This window comes from Cicer arietinum, chromosome 7 (assembly GCF_000331145.2).
Source record: "Cicer arietinum cultivar CDC Frontier isolate Library 1 chromosome 7, Cicar.CDCFrontier_v2.0, whole genome shotgun sequence".
Classification (NCBI taxonomy): domain Eukaryota; kingdom Viridiplantae; phylum Streptophyta; class Magnoliopsida; order Fabales; family Fabaceae; genus Cicer; species Cicer arietinum.
In genome coordinates, this window is record NC_021166.2 from 16,388,703 (window position 1) to 16,403,449 (window position 14,747).

A 14,747-nucleotide genomic window follows, 5' to 3' on the forward strand; every position below is an offset into this window, starting at 1 on the left:
CTTCCTCTTCTTGTGCAGGATACTCTGATAGCTTCTTGCCTGAAAAACACTTGTATTTGTTATTTATTAAGAACTCAGACTAAGAATTCAGAATATTGTGCTAAATACAATATCACAGCAAAGACAGAGAATATGCCACAAACCTATAAGCTTCTCTATCTGAATGTACCACTCCAGCTCATACTGGTTCACAAGGGAAATGGCAACCCCAGAGCGTCCTGCACGAGCCGTCCTTCCCACACGATGTATATAATCCTATAGTTTACAAGGTCAGGAATCAGTGAAAACAAAAATTCTCTTTTAATGAATTCTGAATTTCTATTAATTCAGATGTATCATCCTAAAATAGCCACAAATTTACTAGTAAATTCATACCATTACATTAAGCCAACTGTGAACTTTTGATTAATTATTAGTATACTGTAATAAAACATGTCAAAAAAAGTATTACATAGCATATCTTACTTTGGAGTTTGTGGGAATGTCGTAGTTAATCACCATATCTACTGCTGGAATATCGAGTCCCCTACTCGCTACGTCAGTACAAAGGAGAATATTGCAATCTCCAGACTTGAACTTATTCAAGGCTCCAAGTCGCTTTGGCTGTCAAAATATATTATAATAAAATTAGAGATATTTTGCTGGCATTGGCTACAGAATAATCAACAGCATAAAATAGCTAGTAGAATCACTCCATCTACAACAGCATGCCCTCCCATAACATGGAAAAAAAGAAGAAAATTTTAGAACATATTATAACTATAACGCAGGATATCTAGTAGAATTACCTGACTCATATGACCATTAATTGGGATGGCTTTTAAACCGAGATTCCTGAGAATCAAAGCCAGAAGACGTGTTGAATCACATGTCCGAGTGAACACCATTGATGTACTCCCTGACATTTCAGTGAGAATGTATACAAGGTAGCAATCCTAGAAAAGAAGCAAGCAATTGATGAACACAATTATCAAAGGCATAAAATATAGTTGTCATTCATGGTAATCAAATTTTGTTAGTTTCACTCCATATAGCCAATTAGTTAGAAGCGTTAAATACAAACATGTCCTATATAACCTGAGTGCTCTCACCTCTGCAACTAACAACATAACTCGATTATATTTGGTGTTAGAAATTTAGAATAAATAAAAATACTTCTACTTTGCTAATTCTATTGTTTTTGTCCTAGGCTACCTTCATTAATGTCTCAAGGCTAAAACGATGGAAAGCATAGAAATGATGCCAACTTATGAGATTTCTACTTAGGCGGCATCGGGCACATAGACAAAATGGAACTCAATAGCCTACACCGAAGGGTACCACTTTTTAAAATATATATACACTAAACATCAAACCAAGCTCATTTATTTTGCCCTTGTTTGAACCAGTACACAGATACACGATTATAAAAAATAAATAAATGGAAGTGGTCTGACATTTCAAACAAATTTTCCCTCAACATTAGTAAGAAATAGCCTTTCAACAGCCAAATAGTAAGAAATTCAACGAAAAATTGATAGCCAAATATTTGAAATTCAACATTTTTTGGACAAGGGAAAACATATACCTTGTGTTTTGCAGGCACAAAGCGATACTGTTGCTTCAGTGTGTCCACAGTAGAATACTTGGATGCTGCTTCAATCTAAATTGAATATAAAATTGTGAATAACACATGTATACACAGGTAAACCACAACTTGTCCAAATTAAATAATTATGTTTTCCACCCAAGGACATTTTTTCTTTCTTTGCAATTTTCAATTTCATAAAGAGCTCATTTTGAACACACTATTATTGATTTTGAGACTTTAAAAGATGAAATGGATATAAAGAAGCATTGATCTCAGCTTTAAAATTTCGCCCAAAACCTCCATTTCATTTTTTACATCCCTAAACCGAGACAAAAGTTGTCCCTAGGAAGGCAATTAAATCAACTAAACTGCAACAAAAATTAATCTGAAGGGAAAAGGAGTAAAATTTTCCTTGAGCATAAATATATTTGTAAACATTATGGTTGTACCTTCACAGGATTCCTTAAACAAACCCTTTGTAGCTTCTCGACCTGAAATAACAAGAGTGCAACTTGCTCTATTACAACAGATAAATTAAATTTAAAATGAATAAATTACACAATCAAGCATCTGTAGTAGATAAACATGGCATAAGTTCAACATAATTTGCATCATAAGACCCTTAATGGAGCAAATGTGTGTTGTTACAACAAATATAAGAGATTTGACCTAGAATAATATGATTAATTAGTTTTTAAAATCTATTCAAAAGTTCAAAAAGATATAAACCAACAACTAGAATTTATGTTCATTATTAGAGGTTGAAGAATTCAAAGAGACGGAAAGAAAATATGTAATCAGGGAGAAAAATGATAATTCTATCTGTTAGGACTTAGGTGAATATGAGCGAAAATGATTGATTGATTCAGTCCGTGTACTAGTATATTTTAGTTTTAGTTTTAGATTTTGTACTTGATTCTAAATTTGAAATGCTTATGTACCCAAATTAATTTACTGAGTTTCTTTTTTATCATGAGAGAACTTCTATGATCAAATCTTCAGAGATTTTTTTTGTGTTAAAGTTTTCTATTAGTTAGAGATTTAGTAACAATTTTTGTTTAGTCCAAAACCGACACAAGTTACCCGACCACTTGCTGAAACCGCTGCCTCAAATGGTCAGAGATGGGCCAAACATTCTCAACCGCAGTTTCCTTCGGTAAGCCATTTTCAAACAGAATCCGACCAGATCCGACTGTTTCTCCACCCCTAGCTTATATGCTATATCTAATTAATCTCAGAAAATGTAAAAAAAAAGACTTCATTTGAATATTAAGATGTGATGTCTGGCTAATGCCAAGGGAAAAAGGGTAAAAAAATAAATAATATATTTAGTTCACAGTAATTAATTAATAAACATATATCTACCTTTTTAGTCATTGTAGCAGAAAAAAGGAATGTTCTCCTCTCGCGAGGGATCAATCCTAAAATCTCATTAAGTGATTCCTCAAAATCCTCATTCAATAGCCTGTCTGCCTCATCTAAGACCTGCTCAAAATGCATAGAAGTCAAACAAGTCCAACTATACATGAGATATACGGAAATATGGACTAGAGTATGATATAGAAGAAAACAAAAATATATTGCATAAATATTTCATTTTTTAAAGTCAGCAAAAAGGTCCAAGAATTTGAAAATGCAGAATATGATATAAACATTAAATTTGGTTCACACTACACTTCTATTCACTGCTTAACCATCGAATGTAAAGAATAAAACTCGGACTTAAAACAGAATAATGAAGAAATCATACCAAGTATTTTAATCTACCAAGAGAAAATCCTTTGGTGTTTTTTAGGTGATCCAACACCCGTCCAGGAGTACCAACCTTCAAGAGTAAGATCTCACATAAATAAATAATAAACAAAATACAAGACTGATGATGTTAGAATACTAAAAGCAACACTAAGTAAACGTTTGGAATCACGATAGTAACAATGCAGATGTGCGATTTAAATGAAGCTGCACGTTGTAGCTTTTATTTGGCCGTGTGATTAAAGTTTTTCAGACGCAAAAACAAACAGCAGTAAATCAACATACAATCTCAATAGTCATAGTTAATCTTGTACATGCAGAACCTGCATAAGTTCAGTTATTATTATCAACTATATAAATCATGTTTGGCACCATTCATGGGCAACATTGATAGAAGACCACCAGTCATGTTGGTATATGCAAGAAAAAGTAAAAATGAGATAAGGCTGGGAGGGACTGAATTTTAATTAGATAGTTATGCAGTTAAATAACTGATTATTGGATAGATAGAGGTTGGATGGACATAAATGGAAACGGAATAAAAAATAAGTGGGTCTTGAAATTTTCAGTTAACATTGCTGTTCTTGATTTTCTAGGTTTGGATTCTTCACTAAGGATCCAATTCCTTTATTCTAACTATGTCTGTCTATCTGCATTTAATTTGAATAGAATGAAAAAATAGTGGTTATGGTGATTTAGAGATTAGAGAGGTGGTGTGTTTGCTATGCAGTTACTTATGGCCTATAGGTAGTGGAGTAGGGTAAAACGACTAAGGAAAAAAAGAACATGTACAGTGAAATCACCCAGCCACTGTACATATGCTTTTTAGTGCTGAAATCAATTACTAAATCCATTTATACTTCCACATGATTAAAACGAAGTTGAATTCCAAGATACACTAAATAAATAAAAGAAAAGAGCAGTCCAAATAGGCAAAGGGACTCTGACAAGATACAGATGTTAAGAGATTCACAAATTTCCTTAATGCAATCTTCTCAAATATTTCTAAGACAGTCTTCTCAAAGCATGAGTCAAATTTTTTATCCACACAAGCAAGACTAGGTTTTGGGAATCATCGCCTATTACCATAATGCTCTTGACGTACAAGAAACAGCTAAAATCAAAGCATGCCTGCAGAAGTAGTAACACTTACAATAATATGAGGTTGCTTTGCTAACTTGATGGATTGTTGTACCATGTCAATCCCTCCAACAAGCTATAGAAAAAGCAAAAGATACCAATCAAATAAACTGTTTAGTATTCAAGTATTAACCACCATCTGCTAAGATAAAACAAAACAAACTTAAGCTATGTAGTGAACAGGAAGACATAAAATTCATGCATAAAGAATCATGTCAGTACAATATATTTGAACTCACCACAGCACACTTGACACCAATTTCAGAACCTAGAGCTTCAAACTGTTCAGAAATTTGAATAGCAAGCTCCCTAGATTAAGAAAAAGGACAGACAGAAGAAATATACTAGTTAAACATAAACATCACTCAAATTCTGAATTATATGAATATTAAACCCATGATCAGTTATCTAAGTATCAAACCTTGTGGGAGACAACACACAAGCAAAAAAATGGTTTGGGCGCGGTGCTTCTAAGAGTGCATGCAATATAGGAAGAGCAAAAGCTCCAGTTTTACCAGAACCCGTTTGGGCAAGTCCAATCACATCTTTTCCTGGGAAACATGAAATATAAAGAATTACCAGCAATTCGATACAGTTTAACTATCTATTTCTGGGGAAAATATTGTGGTTGGAATAAAACACTAGTGAAAACAATAAGCAATAACTTTGGTAAAATAAAAAACTGCAATATTGATGTATAAATTTTCAGGTTAAAAATGGAATTATCATTGGATTTGTCTAACAAGGATTATCATTTTGCAATCATTCTTCCGATTATATATATATATATGAAGCAAAGATCACATCTAACCTTGTAGTGCAAGAGGAATTGCTTCTATTTGAATCTTTAGCGGAGTCTTCCAACCCATTTTATCACAAGCTTCCACCAATGAATCGGGTAAGCCCAGATCCTTAAATGATTTCATTTCATTATTCTCTACCTCCATTCTCAGTTTCTAACCTTTGGATAAATTTCAACATAAAATTTAATTTAGAATGACTACTATGTGACAAAAAGTCAAAAACATCAAAAGCAATTAAACAATGAACTCATACATATAAACCTACATTCTAAACAATAAAAATAGAATATGTATTTCTTAAACTATACGACAACACTTCCTAATAATTTTTCAATATTACAACAAACTTAAAAATAAAAATAAAAGCTTGAACTTCCATGTACCTACACCAATGTTATTGAACTCAAGAATCTCATATCTAACATCAACTCTGTCAGACCACAAGGTAGTCACGTTTAACAATGTAATAATACATTAAAATTGCAGCAGCTATAAATTACTACTTTGACATAATACTCTCCAAATAAGCTACTTCCCAAACATGCAAACTAGAGGTGTATAAATTAAAATAACTACTTGACATTACAATCTCGGAATCATATTATTTTAAAATTTTAATAGAACATGGAAGAAAAGAAAACGAAAACGGAAGAAGAACAAAGAGGCGCATAAACAAAAACGAAAAGAAAAACATGAGGGACATGACAGGGGGAGACTGACCGCGGCGGAGTAAGTTAGTGGTGTGGTGGCAGGAAAGGAGAAGGGAGTTTAAGGCAGTCGCTCGACTAGGGTTTCGTAGTGTTTGACAGGAGAAGACTGCGGCGGAGTAAGTTAGTGGTGTGGTGGTAAACGCTTCGGGGTAGAGGGAGTTTAAGGCAGTAACGCGACTAGGGTTTCGTACAGATGTTTGCGATTGTTGCCGCGAGTACAAGAGCAAGCCAGTTTCCTTTTAGTTTCTACTTGTTTGATTTTTATTTATTTAGATAAACCATTATTTTAAAATAGAGATCATAATTAGATTCAAATTCAGTATATACCTAAAAAAAAAATCCACAATAAATAAAATATAAATTCGTAAGATATGGGCACGGAAACGGATAATTATCCGTAAAATTAAGCGAATATGAATATCGGTATGGTTACTATAGTATCCACTCTGTCTCGTACTTCTACTTGTATAAATATATTATTTATTTATTATATCAATATTTAATTTAATTAATTGTTTTTCTCTATTTATTATATCAATGTTTAATTTAATTAATTGTTTTTCTCTATTTTTTAACATGTATTAATATCATTTCATTGAACCACTATATTATTTATAATCATAAGATAATCGTTTGCAAATATTTTAATAATTTAATTATGATAAATAGTTAAATAATTGTAACTTTATAACTAAGAGTTATATCTTATTAATCGTATCTGTATAATTATATTTCCAACTTCCTATCAATTGTTTTTACAGATTTCAAATAATATTGTCATATGACTTACAACTTTATAAAATATTATTATGGGTACGGACACTTGGGTACCCGATGGTACAAGTATTAAAGTTGATATCAAAAGGATACACGTACGGGTATAGATACTTTCTTAAATCGCGAGTATGGAGACAATTATTATAGTACCTTATTCAAACTCTACCAATTGTAATCTCTATTTTAAACTCAATTAAAAAATTAAATTGTTAAAGAGTTTAGTTACTTAAGGATCATGTAATATTTTAACAATATTTTTTAAAGGTTTTGTTAATATCTTTTAAGAACTATTAAGTTAATATCGGAGGTACGGGTATTTTTTTTAAACCGCAAATATGGAGACGGGTATTATAGTACCCTATCCAAACTCTACCAATTGTCGTCCTTATTTTAAACTCAATTAAAAAATTAAATTATTAAAGATTTTAGTTACTTCAGTGATCACATACTATTTTAACAATATTTTTCAAAGATTTTGTTAATATATTTTAAGAACTATTTTGATATCTGGATGATTAATTTAACATTATAGCTGAATCAAAATGACAACATCTTATATTTTCAAGAATGACTGTTTAATCACAATTGTTTAATATGATATGTTATATTAATTGATTTTTAAATTAAAGTGGTTATTAAATGTGTTGACACGACGAATCAATATAAAACAAGTATATTAAGATGCATCTTCTTTAAATTCCTTTTCTTTTAGAGAGAAAAATAATATATTCTCACAAAAAAATTATTAAATTATATTAGTTAAGTTGTAAAATATGTTATTCTATAATGATAAAGTAATAAATTTTTTTTTCCTAATTTACAATAACTCATTCCACAATTGAGGAATTTGTTCACGATTCTCTTGAGATTACAATGTCAACTTCACATAATTAAACGAAGACACAACGAGAACTATTTAAATATCATTTAATTAGTTAGTTGTCTTTAGCTTTTTATAGTACACTAGTCTTAATATTTTAAAGACAAAATATGATGATATCTGAAATATAACGTGAAAACTAATTAATTTGTTCTCTAGAAGTGTTAATGTAAACTAATCAATTCCTATAACACTAAGCACAAATATAATAACTATGATATAGAACTTAAGAAGCGGGTAATTTACATTAGTTACTAAGTTACTTTTGAAGATTTTAGATAATTTACCCAACAATTAATGTAAATAGGCCACATAAGAAAATTTATAAGTGAATGAAATATTAATATTAATTTTTGAGAACCACTTACACTAGCTGTGAAACCTAAAGCGAATTTAAATATGATGTCTTTTTGAGTCTATAATAGTATTTTGATAAAATTACTATGCCTTTTTATTGAAATAAAAATTTAATTATATTTAAAGTCCTAAAACTGTTGTTTCAGTGGTATTCTTTTTGGGTTAGCTATGTACTTACAAATTTTCTTATAATCAATTTTTATTAGTTTATGGGTAAATTATCTCAAGTCTTCAAAAGGTAATTAGAAAAAACCTTTTGTTTCATCTTATTTTTTGTAATTATAAAACTCACAAAATAGTTATAATATTATATATATTAAAAAATGTTATGTGATGTTTTAATGTTATAAATTCATTGTTTTAATGTTATAAATTTATGTCACAAAAAAATGTTATAAATTTATATGTAATTGTTACTTCCACTGTTTTAAATTTGCGAGTCGTCATTGGTTGTCCGTCAATGATTATACCTAATATTTATAATAAAATCACCAAAATCATTGTGAAGAATCTGCAATATATTAATCGAAATGTTTACTAATTTTGGTTTTGAATTAGAACAATGTGAGACCTTAATAGTCCATGCAAAACAATGATGTTGATTGTATCATTGACACAGTTGTAGGTCATGTGTATTGTATATGTTATACAATTATGGTCAATGAATAACAATACACTATCTACCACATATATTTCAACACACTCTTCAATTTATTAAAATTTATATAAGTTTCACTAAATTGTTTGAGTCTTGTATAAAGTTGTTGAGACACATAAATTTTAACTAATAAAAGTGTGTTGAAAAATGTGTATTACTAACATTATTCACATTATTCATTATGATTTGCATGATATAGCATATTGGTTACAATGATGAAGGTTAAATATGATTATTGTCATAAATAAAATGGTTAAATATGATTAATATTTGATTAAGTGATTTATGTGCTATTTGTATCCTTGTAATTTGTGTGCTTAAAATTTATTATCCCATCCATTATATGTAATGTAAGTAGCATTTGATAATTAGATTAGCAAAAGACAAAATATGAAATGTTTGACATTCTATAATTTGATGTATTCGAAAACCAAACGGACTAAATTACAAAACAAAAAAAGTGATATGTAATGACATGACTTGTTTAATTGTGTTTTACCTTTTAGTTTTTAAAAACTATTTTATAAATAAACTTTAAAAAATTGTTTTTAAAAAGAAAATTTTAAAAAAAAATCTTTTTGGCAATTTCAATTTTTAAAATAAATTTTTACTAAAAAGTTAAAAAAACTGAAAAATAAAAAGTAAAACACCATTTATCCGTTTTAGTTTTTTAGTTTTAAAAAATATAATATTAAAAATAATTTTACAAAACAGATTTTAAAAACAAGTAATCGAAATAAGTTTATTAATTTTAAAATACTAAAATAGAGTTTTTTGAGATTTGGATTAATCAAGCCCTACATCAATATTTTATTTTTAGAAGCAAATCTTATATTAAGAGAATACAAGAGGTAGTTCAACCTACATAACAAGATCAAACAACAAAAGGAAAGATATACAGCAAAACAAAATAAAAACCAAAAGAGACTGATCCACCACTACATTACCAATGCACACATAAACGATGTTACTTGAACTCATATAAGATTCGCAAGTAACAAAGTTGGTATTTACAGTGATACATTATCATTAAGCACTTGTATCCCAAACCCACAATTCCACCAAGATCTGAGAGCACAGTTACAATTGGCTTGTAATCAAGCATACATCAGAAAAACTCCTATATTCACAAAAAACTTGTCATTCCCTAAGATGATTCAGCCTTAATCAACACTGGACACACAATGAGAACATAACTGTCTAATAGAAATTACAAACATCAAAGGAAGGTCTGCAAACTACACAACCTCTTGCATTACATGTTACACGCCTACCAATCTTCTATGTCATCATCAGAGATCTCCATTGCTTCATCATCTATACTCATTTTGTTAATTTCAAAATTTTCTGTATCCAAGTTCTGCACTGATTCCTGATCTAGTTCATTGTATCCACTACCAACCCTATTTCCAAGCAATTTAAACATAGGCATGTATTCTGTGGCCATAATTGACATATGATAAGAACTCAACTGATTACAAGCAGGGACTCTCTGCCTAAACATCTCATTCTGCAATAGAAGATCATACATAGAAGTCAAAATTTCAAGGTATTAGAATCTTCTAGTGAGAAGGCTACCCTGCTTACACTACCTACAACCAAGTAGTGTAGACAGAAAAACAGCATAAAAAGAGCATCAGCCAAGCAAACCTATAAAATATTCCATTAATGCCCTCAAGAGTAATTTTTTCTCTCCTAAGTAACATTTCAAATTACCTACATGAAAGAGAAACTAAAAATTACAGAGAATGTGGGAGGGGGGGGGCATCATGAGTTTACCTTGTGGTATGATGATTCTTTCTCAACCTGCCAAAGCTTTGGCCGACGGATTGCATGCCACCTGTAAAAAGTAAACTAATAAAAATATTACACATAAACATAAAATTTTGCTCTGCAGAGAAAATTGCATGGATTATGACCGAAAACCTGGAGGAAAGTGGACGAGAATTTCCAAATAGCACCCCACGAACGGCAATTGATGCAGCAGCTGACTGTAAAATACTCTCTGCCTCATTATAACTAGATAGCATTCCCCGAAGTTTGGCAAGAAGAATGTCAGCATCACCTAGATATGAAGACAAAAGCCACGCATCTTCTACTGCCTCATCATCCAAAAAATCTAGAACTGAAAGAAATTATCCAGAATTAGAAGACTACTTTATTTAATTTAGAAAATCTTAAAAAACAGAGTCAATATCTTCACTATAAAATCCATTTTTCACAAAGAATATTAACCGCATGTCAAAAGGAAATACCATTTTCATGCAGAAAATCAGCAACTGGACCAGGTTGCACATGGGCTTGACAAAGAATCTTCTCTGGGACATCCATTTTTAAAGGTAACCTTGAAAACCTTTCTTGTATGAAAAAGTCATTTCGGTCTACCACATAAGAAAATGAATTATAATTAAAAGACTGCACAATAAAATAATCTTAATATTCAACTTAAACCTATTTCTGTGGATGTTTCCCCAGGTAGAAAGGCAAGATATAAAATTTAGATTTGACTAAATTATTTATTAACTCTGTACCATATTCTAATGCAACTCCAGTCTCTCTCTTATTGTGCAAAAATTTCCCTAAGGCGTGAAACAAAGATAGTGTCTCATCTCTGCCAAAGTACAAGGAAGATCCATCATCTGATTCAACAGGTTTATTACTTTCATCTTTAAATGCATGGGGACTGTGAGTAGATAGAGACAAAGAATGCACTTGATTCGGTTTCAGACAGAAAAACTGTAAAGAAGTAATTGCATGTCTGATGTCACCTCCACTTGCTTTTGCTATTAGATCAACATGGTCAGCAGTCACATCACACTGCTCCATTTGACATATTCTAAAAAGTATCTTCTTAATAGAATTAACTGTAATTGGATTGAATGCGACCTGAAAGTTTCACATATCGAGTTCTGCATAAGTATTCTATTATAACATGAAATCAAAAACCACAAGAATTTTTCAAGGTAGTAACCTTACAAGCCCCAGAGCTTTCTAGAGATGTCTTCAGTTCTTCCACGGATCGAGCATTATAATCTGCTGAATCAGCATTGCCATAATCCGTTACCAATATGGCTGTGGGTATCTGAGTTGTGTGTACCAAAAGGTGCAAGCAATCTCTAAGTCTTCCAAAAGCAGCTTTACTATGCATCATTGGAAGATCATCTATTAAAAATATGATGGAAGGCTTTGACTCCCCATTAAAGGAAGAAGGTATTAATCCATATTTCCGTATTCTCTCAACAAAACTTACAAATTCATCCAACTTGGAAGTGTATTTTGTCTCTGTCAATCAATCAGAAAATATGCAAGAAATAAATAGTCAAAATAAGGAAGTAACAAATTTCAATGATTCACAAAATTTTCCAAAGAAAAATTAATTGTATGCATTTTTCCCATTTGGACTGTAAAACAATGTACTTGTCATTTACAAATTCTAACAATAAATCCTCAAGGGGTATCACCATTTAACTAACAGTAGAATCAGATTATTAAATAGGTGGAGCTAAAGGGGGCTGAGAGCAAAGCTTTTCTCATAACTAATTCATCAAAATAGTATACTGGCTTGACCTACCTGTTCCAGAGTTATAAAGATGCTCTTGCCAAATTACAGGCGTAGGTGTGTTCCATCCGCATACCACTGCACCCAGATGAGACGCAATTACGTGAATAGCAACCTATACAGTCAAAAGAAGAAATTCTTCAATGTGGTTTTCCTGACAAAGTATGTTATATGCGGTTTTATATAATGATGTTTTAACTAAAAGTCGTTTACACGTTATTTAGATATAGCAGAGTCTATAAAAGTGAAAAGCAGAAATTCAAGGATAATTGAACTATAGTCTGTGTGTGAAAGAAACTAAGAATATAAAAATAGAGAAGCATAGAGCCGCCTTAGCTTGAAGGTAGCATATATTATCATTTTTAAATTGTCCTGCGTGACTAGTACAAGAAAGAGGGTAAGGGAGTTAAGTGTTTAGAAGAGAATGGGAAAGCAACATACAGATTTTCCAACTCCTGCCTGCCCACTGACGACAAGAACATTATTTCTGTAGACATCCTGTAAACAAAAAGAAAAAAAAAACTCAGGTTACATACAGATAAAGTGGAGGGAAAATTTTAGTCACTTGTATCAGTATAACCTAACACGGCGAGAAAAATTTCTATCAAAATTTGAACCCCAGAACTAAATACTTTAGAGGGAGAATTGGATGAAAAGACTCAAATAACCAACAACTAATAAATGATGATGTTCTCTCTCCCTTCTGCTACGTGCCACATAATCTCCTTTGTACATCCTGACTTCTTGAGTTTTGTCTTAAAGGAGCATTTATTTTTTAGAATAGTTGCAATATTGTTTATAAAATGATAGTGCTCACAGCCTTACACAGCATGCCATAATAAGGGCATGGGGGAAGCTAATCACAGAAAAATTAAGTACGTATTATCTAACAATCAATACCATTATTATATAACAGCATATCACTAAAGATAATTAATAAAATCTTCCACAGCAACATTGAAAATCAAAGAAACTAAACATTCTTAAAACATTGATAATTCAACCCTGACTTACCTTATCCTTAAATTTTGTTCTTAAACATTGTTTTGCAAGTCTACAACAATAAGTGAATAACAGTCTTTAAAAGGATACACATTCGATAATGGGTGAAAACCAAAATAATAATCATAAGATACAAACCGATAATAATCATATAGCTCTTTTTCTATATTAATTACCTTTGAAGGTTTCAACCTTTCTTCAAACCACATCTTAACTTCTTCAACCTGCAAATAAAACAGACAGGGAAAGTGAAAACACAATGGCATTCTTATTACCACTATCAAGAACTTGAGGAACTGAGTTTTAACCTTTTTCTTGTGAACAGCAAGTTCTTTGAGCAAATTGGGCTTGTATTTATCAACCCAAAGTTCCTCTGAATTGCTCTTTTGAGTACCTGATGCATACAGAGTTGAAAAGGCACCACTGAAATACAATATATTTTAGCTCCCAAAAATATACTTCCATTACGGGAGACTAGTCTCCCAAGGTACAGTGAAAAATCAAATACGAAGACTTCTTCGAGATGGGATTTTCAATAGGCGTGAGGGACTTGAGCAAAATTCATCAGTTTAATTCTGTTTAGGAATGAAAACACTTAGGAGTGTGATTGCAAACAGATACTAAGTAGGATGAAAAAAAAAAGACAAATTTGTCAAATGGGCTTGGATTTGACTTCCAAAAGCTTCCTTAAAGGATGAGGGCTTCCAACCACATATATACATCCAACAGTCTGGGAAACTTGGCAATGTGGGACTGAAATACAACTTCAATAAAATTAAGGGTACGCCGGTATGGATATGAAATGTTTGTATACGTGCCCCTACCCATGTGAAATCCATGACGCAAAAACTTTTTGGTCTCACCTTGTCCAAGTGTTTTTAACACATGTAGCATGATACCTACACGGATAAAAACATAACCTAAGATGCCCTATGCATCAACAAAGAATTTTGTGAAAGCTATGCCATAATGCCAGATGACTGTGGTCAGTGGGCACATATGAGAGGAAGGTACCATGATTGCATGTTTGGATATCAGTTACAAACGCTTGTATGAGTCCAAATAAGCATTCATTCCACAAGAATTCTATAGATACTTTGGGTCAGATTTTTAAATGATAAACCAAAATAAACTTAACTCCGGTCATGACAACAGTGAGAAATCAAGTTTTTGCAATCCAAAATGAAGAGAAATTGCAAAAATATCAAAAATCACTGATCTCCGTCTCACATAAATGGGAGGTGAAGAGGGTATTATTTTCCATGAACCATGATTCAACATGGCCTATAGTCACTTACACCTTTGCTAATAAATAGGAAGAGAGGGAGTACTTCATAATCCTGACTAATCATACACTACCTCCGAAATCAAATATAAACAAAAAAGGTATTTTTAAAAAGTTGATCTTGTCTATAAACAACTTTTCAAATACTCTTTTTGCTTATATTTCATCTGAGCTTCAAATCAAAAGGCAAAAATGCATGTTAAACAAAAAAAAAAAAAAAAAAAAAAAGGTAAAGCGAGACAGAGAATCTTCTT

General features: G+C 31.4%; 2 protein-coding genes across 4 annotated transcripts in view; both read right to left on the bottom strand.

Moving 5' to 3' along the window:
* The window catches only part of LOC101499626 (DEAD-box ATP-dependent RNA helicase 10), a 7,477-nt gene extending 1,249 nt beyond the window's left edge, over nucleotides 1–6,228 (bottom strand). Inside the window, exons 1-13 of the mRNA XM_073364025.1 lie at nucleotides 5,986–6,228; nucleotides 5,274–5,423; nucleotides 4,884–5,013; nucleotides 4,702–4,771; nucleotides 4,476–4,538; nucleotides 3,321–3,395; nucleotides 2,936–3,055; nucleotides 2,020–2,061; nucleotides 1,568–1,642; nucleotides 789–935; nucleotides 466–603; nucleotides 144–255; nucleotides 2–39 (exon numbers count right to left, since the gene is read on the bottom strand). Of these exons, the coding sequence (XP_073220126.1) occupies nucleotides 2–39; nucleotides 144–255; nucleotides 466–603; nucleotides 789–935; nucleotides 1,568–1,642; nucleotides 2,020–2,061; nucleotides 2,936–3,055; nucleotides 3,321–3,395; nucleotides 4,476–4,538; nucleotides 4,702–4,771; nucleotides 4,884–5,013; nucleotides 5,274–5,409 (1,146 nt within the window). The 5' untranslated portion in view covers nucleotides 5,410–5,423; nucleotides 5,986–6,228. The remainder of the gene's footprint in view (nucleotide 1; nucleotides 40–143; nucleotides 256–465; nucleotides 604–788; nucleotides 936–1,567; nucleotides 1,643–2,019; nucleotides 2,062–2,935; nucleotides 3,056–3,320; nucleotides 3,396–4,475; nucleotides 4,539–4,701; nucleotides 4,772–4,883; nucleotides 5,014–5,273; nucleotides 5,424–5,985) is intronic.
* Nucleotides 6,229–9,558: 3,330 nt separating this feature from the next.
* The window catches only part of LOC101499932 (cell cycle checkpoint protein RAD17), a 5,928-nt gene continuing 739 nt past the window's right edge, over nucleotides 9,559–14,747 (bottom strand). For 2 of the 3 annotated variants that reach the window (XM_004509324.4, XM_012718271.3), the window contains exons 3-12: nucleotides 13,517–13,602; nucleotides 13,385–13,432; nucleotides 12,648–12,704; nucleotides 12,219–12,321; nucleotides 11,619–11,929; nucleotides 11,179–11,533; nucleotides 10,903–11,028; nucleotides 10,574–10,772; nucleotides 10,427–10,487; nucleotides 9,559–10,157 (exon numbers count right to left, since the gene is read on the bottom strand). In XM_004509324.4, the coding sequence (XP_004509381.1) occupies nucleotides 9,918–10,157; nucleotides 10,427–10,487; nucleotides 10,574–10,772; nucleotides 10,903–11,028; nucleotides 11,179–11,533; nucleotides 11,619–11,929; nucleotides 12,219–12,321; nucleotides 12,648–12,704; nucleotides 13,385–13,432; nucleotides 13,517–13,602 (1,586 nt within the window). In that variant the 3' untranslated portion in view covers nucleotides 9,559–9,917. Of the gene's footprint in view, nucleotides 10,158–10,426; nucleotides 10,488–10,573; nucleotides 10,773–10,902; nucleotides 11,029–11,178; nucleotides 11,534–11,618; nucleotides 11,930–12,218; nucleotides 12,322–12,647; nucleotides 12,705–13,384; nucleotides 13,433–13,516; nucleotides 13,632–14,747 lie in introns of all 3 variants that reach the window. The other variant, XM_027337187.2, reaches the window with a different exon arrangement.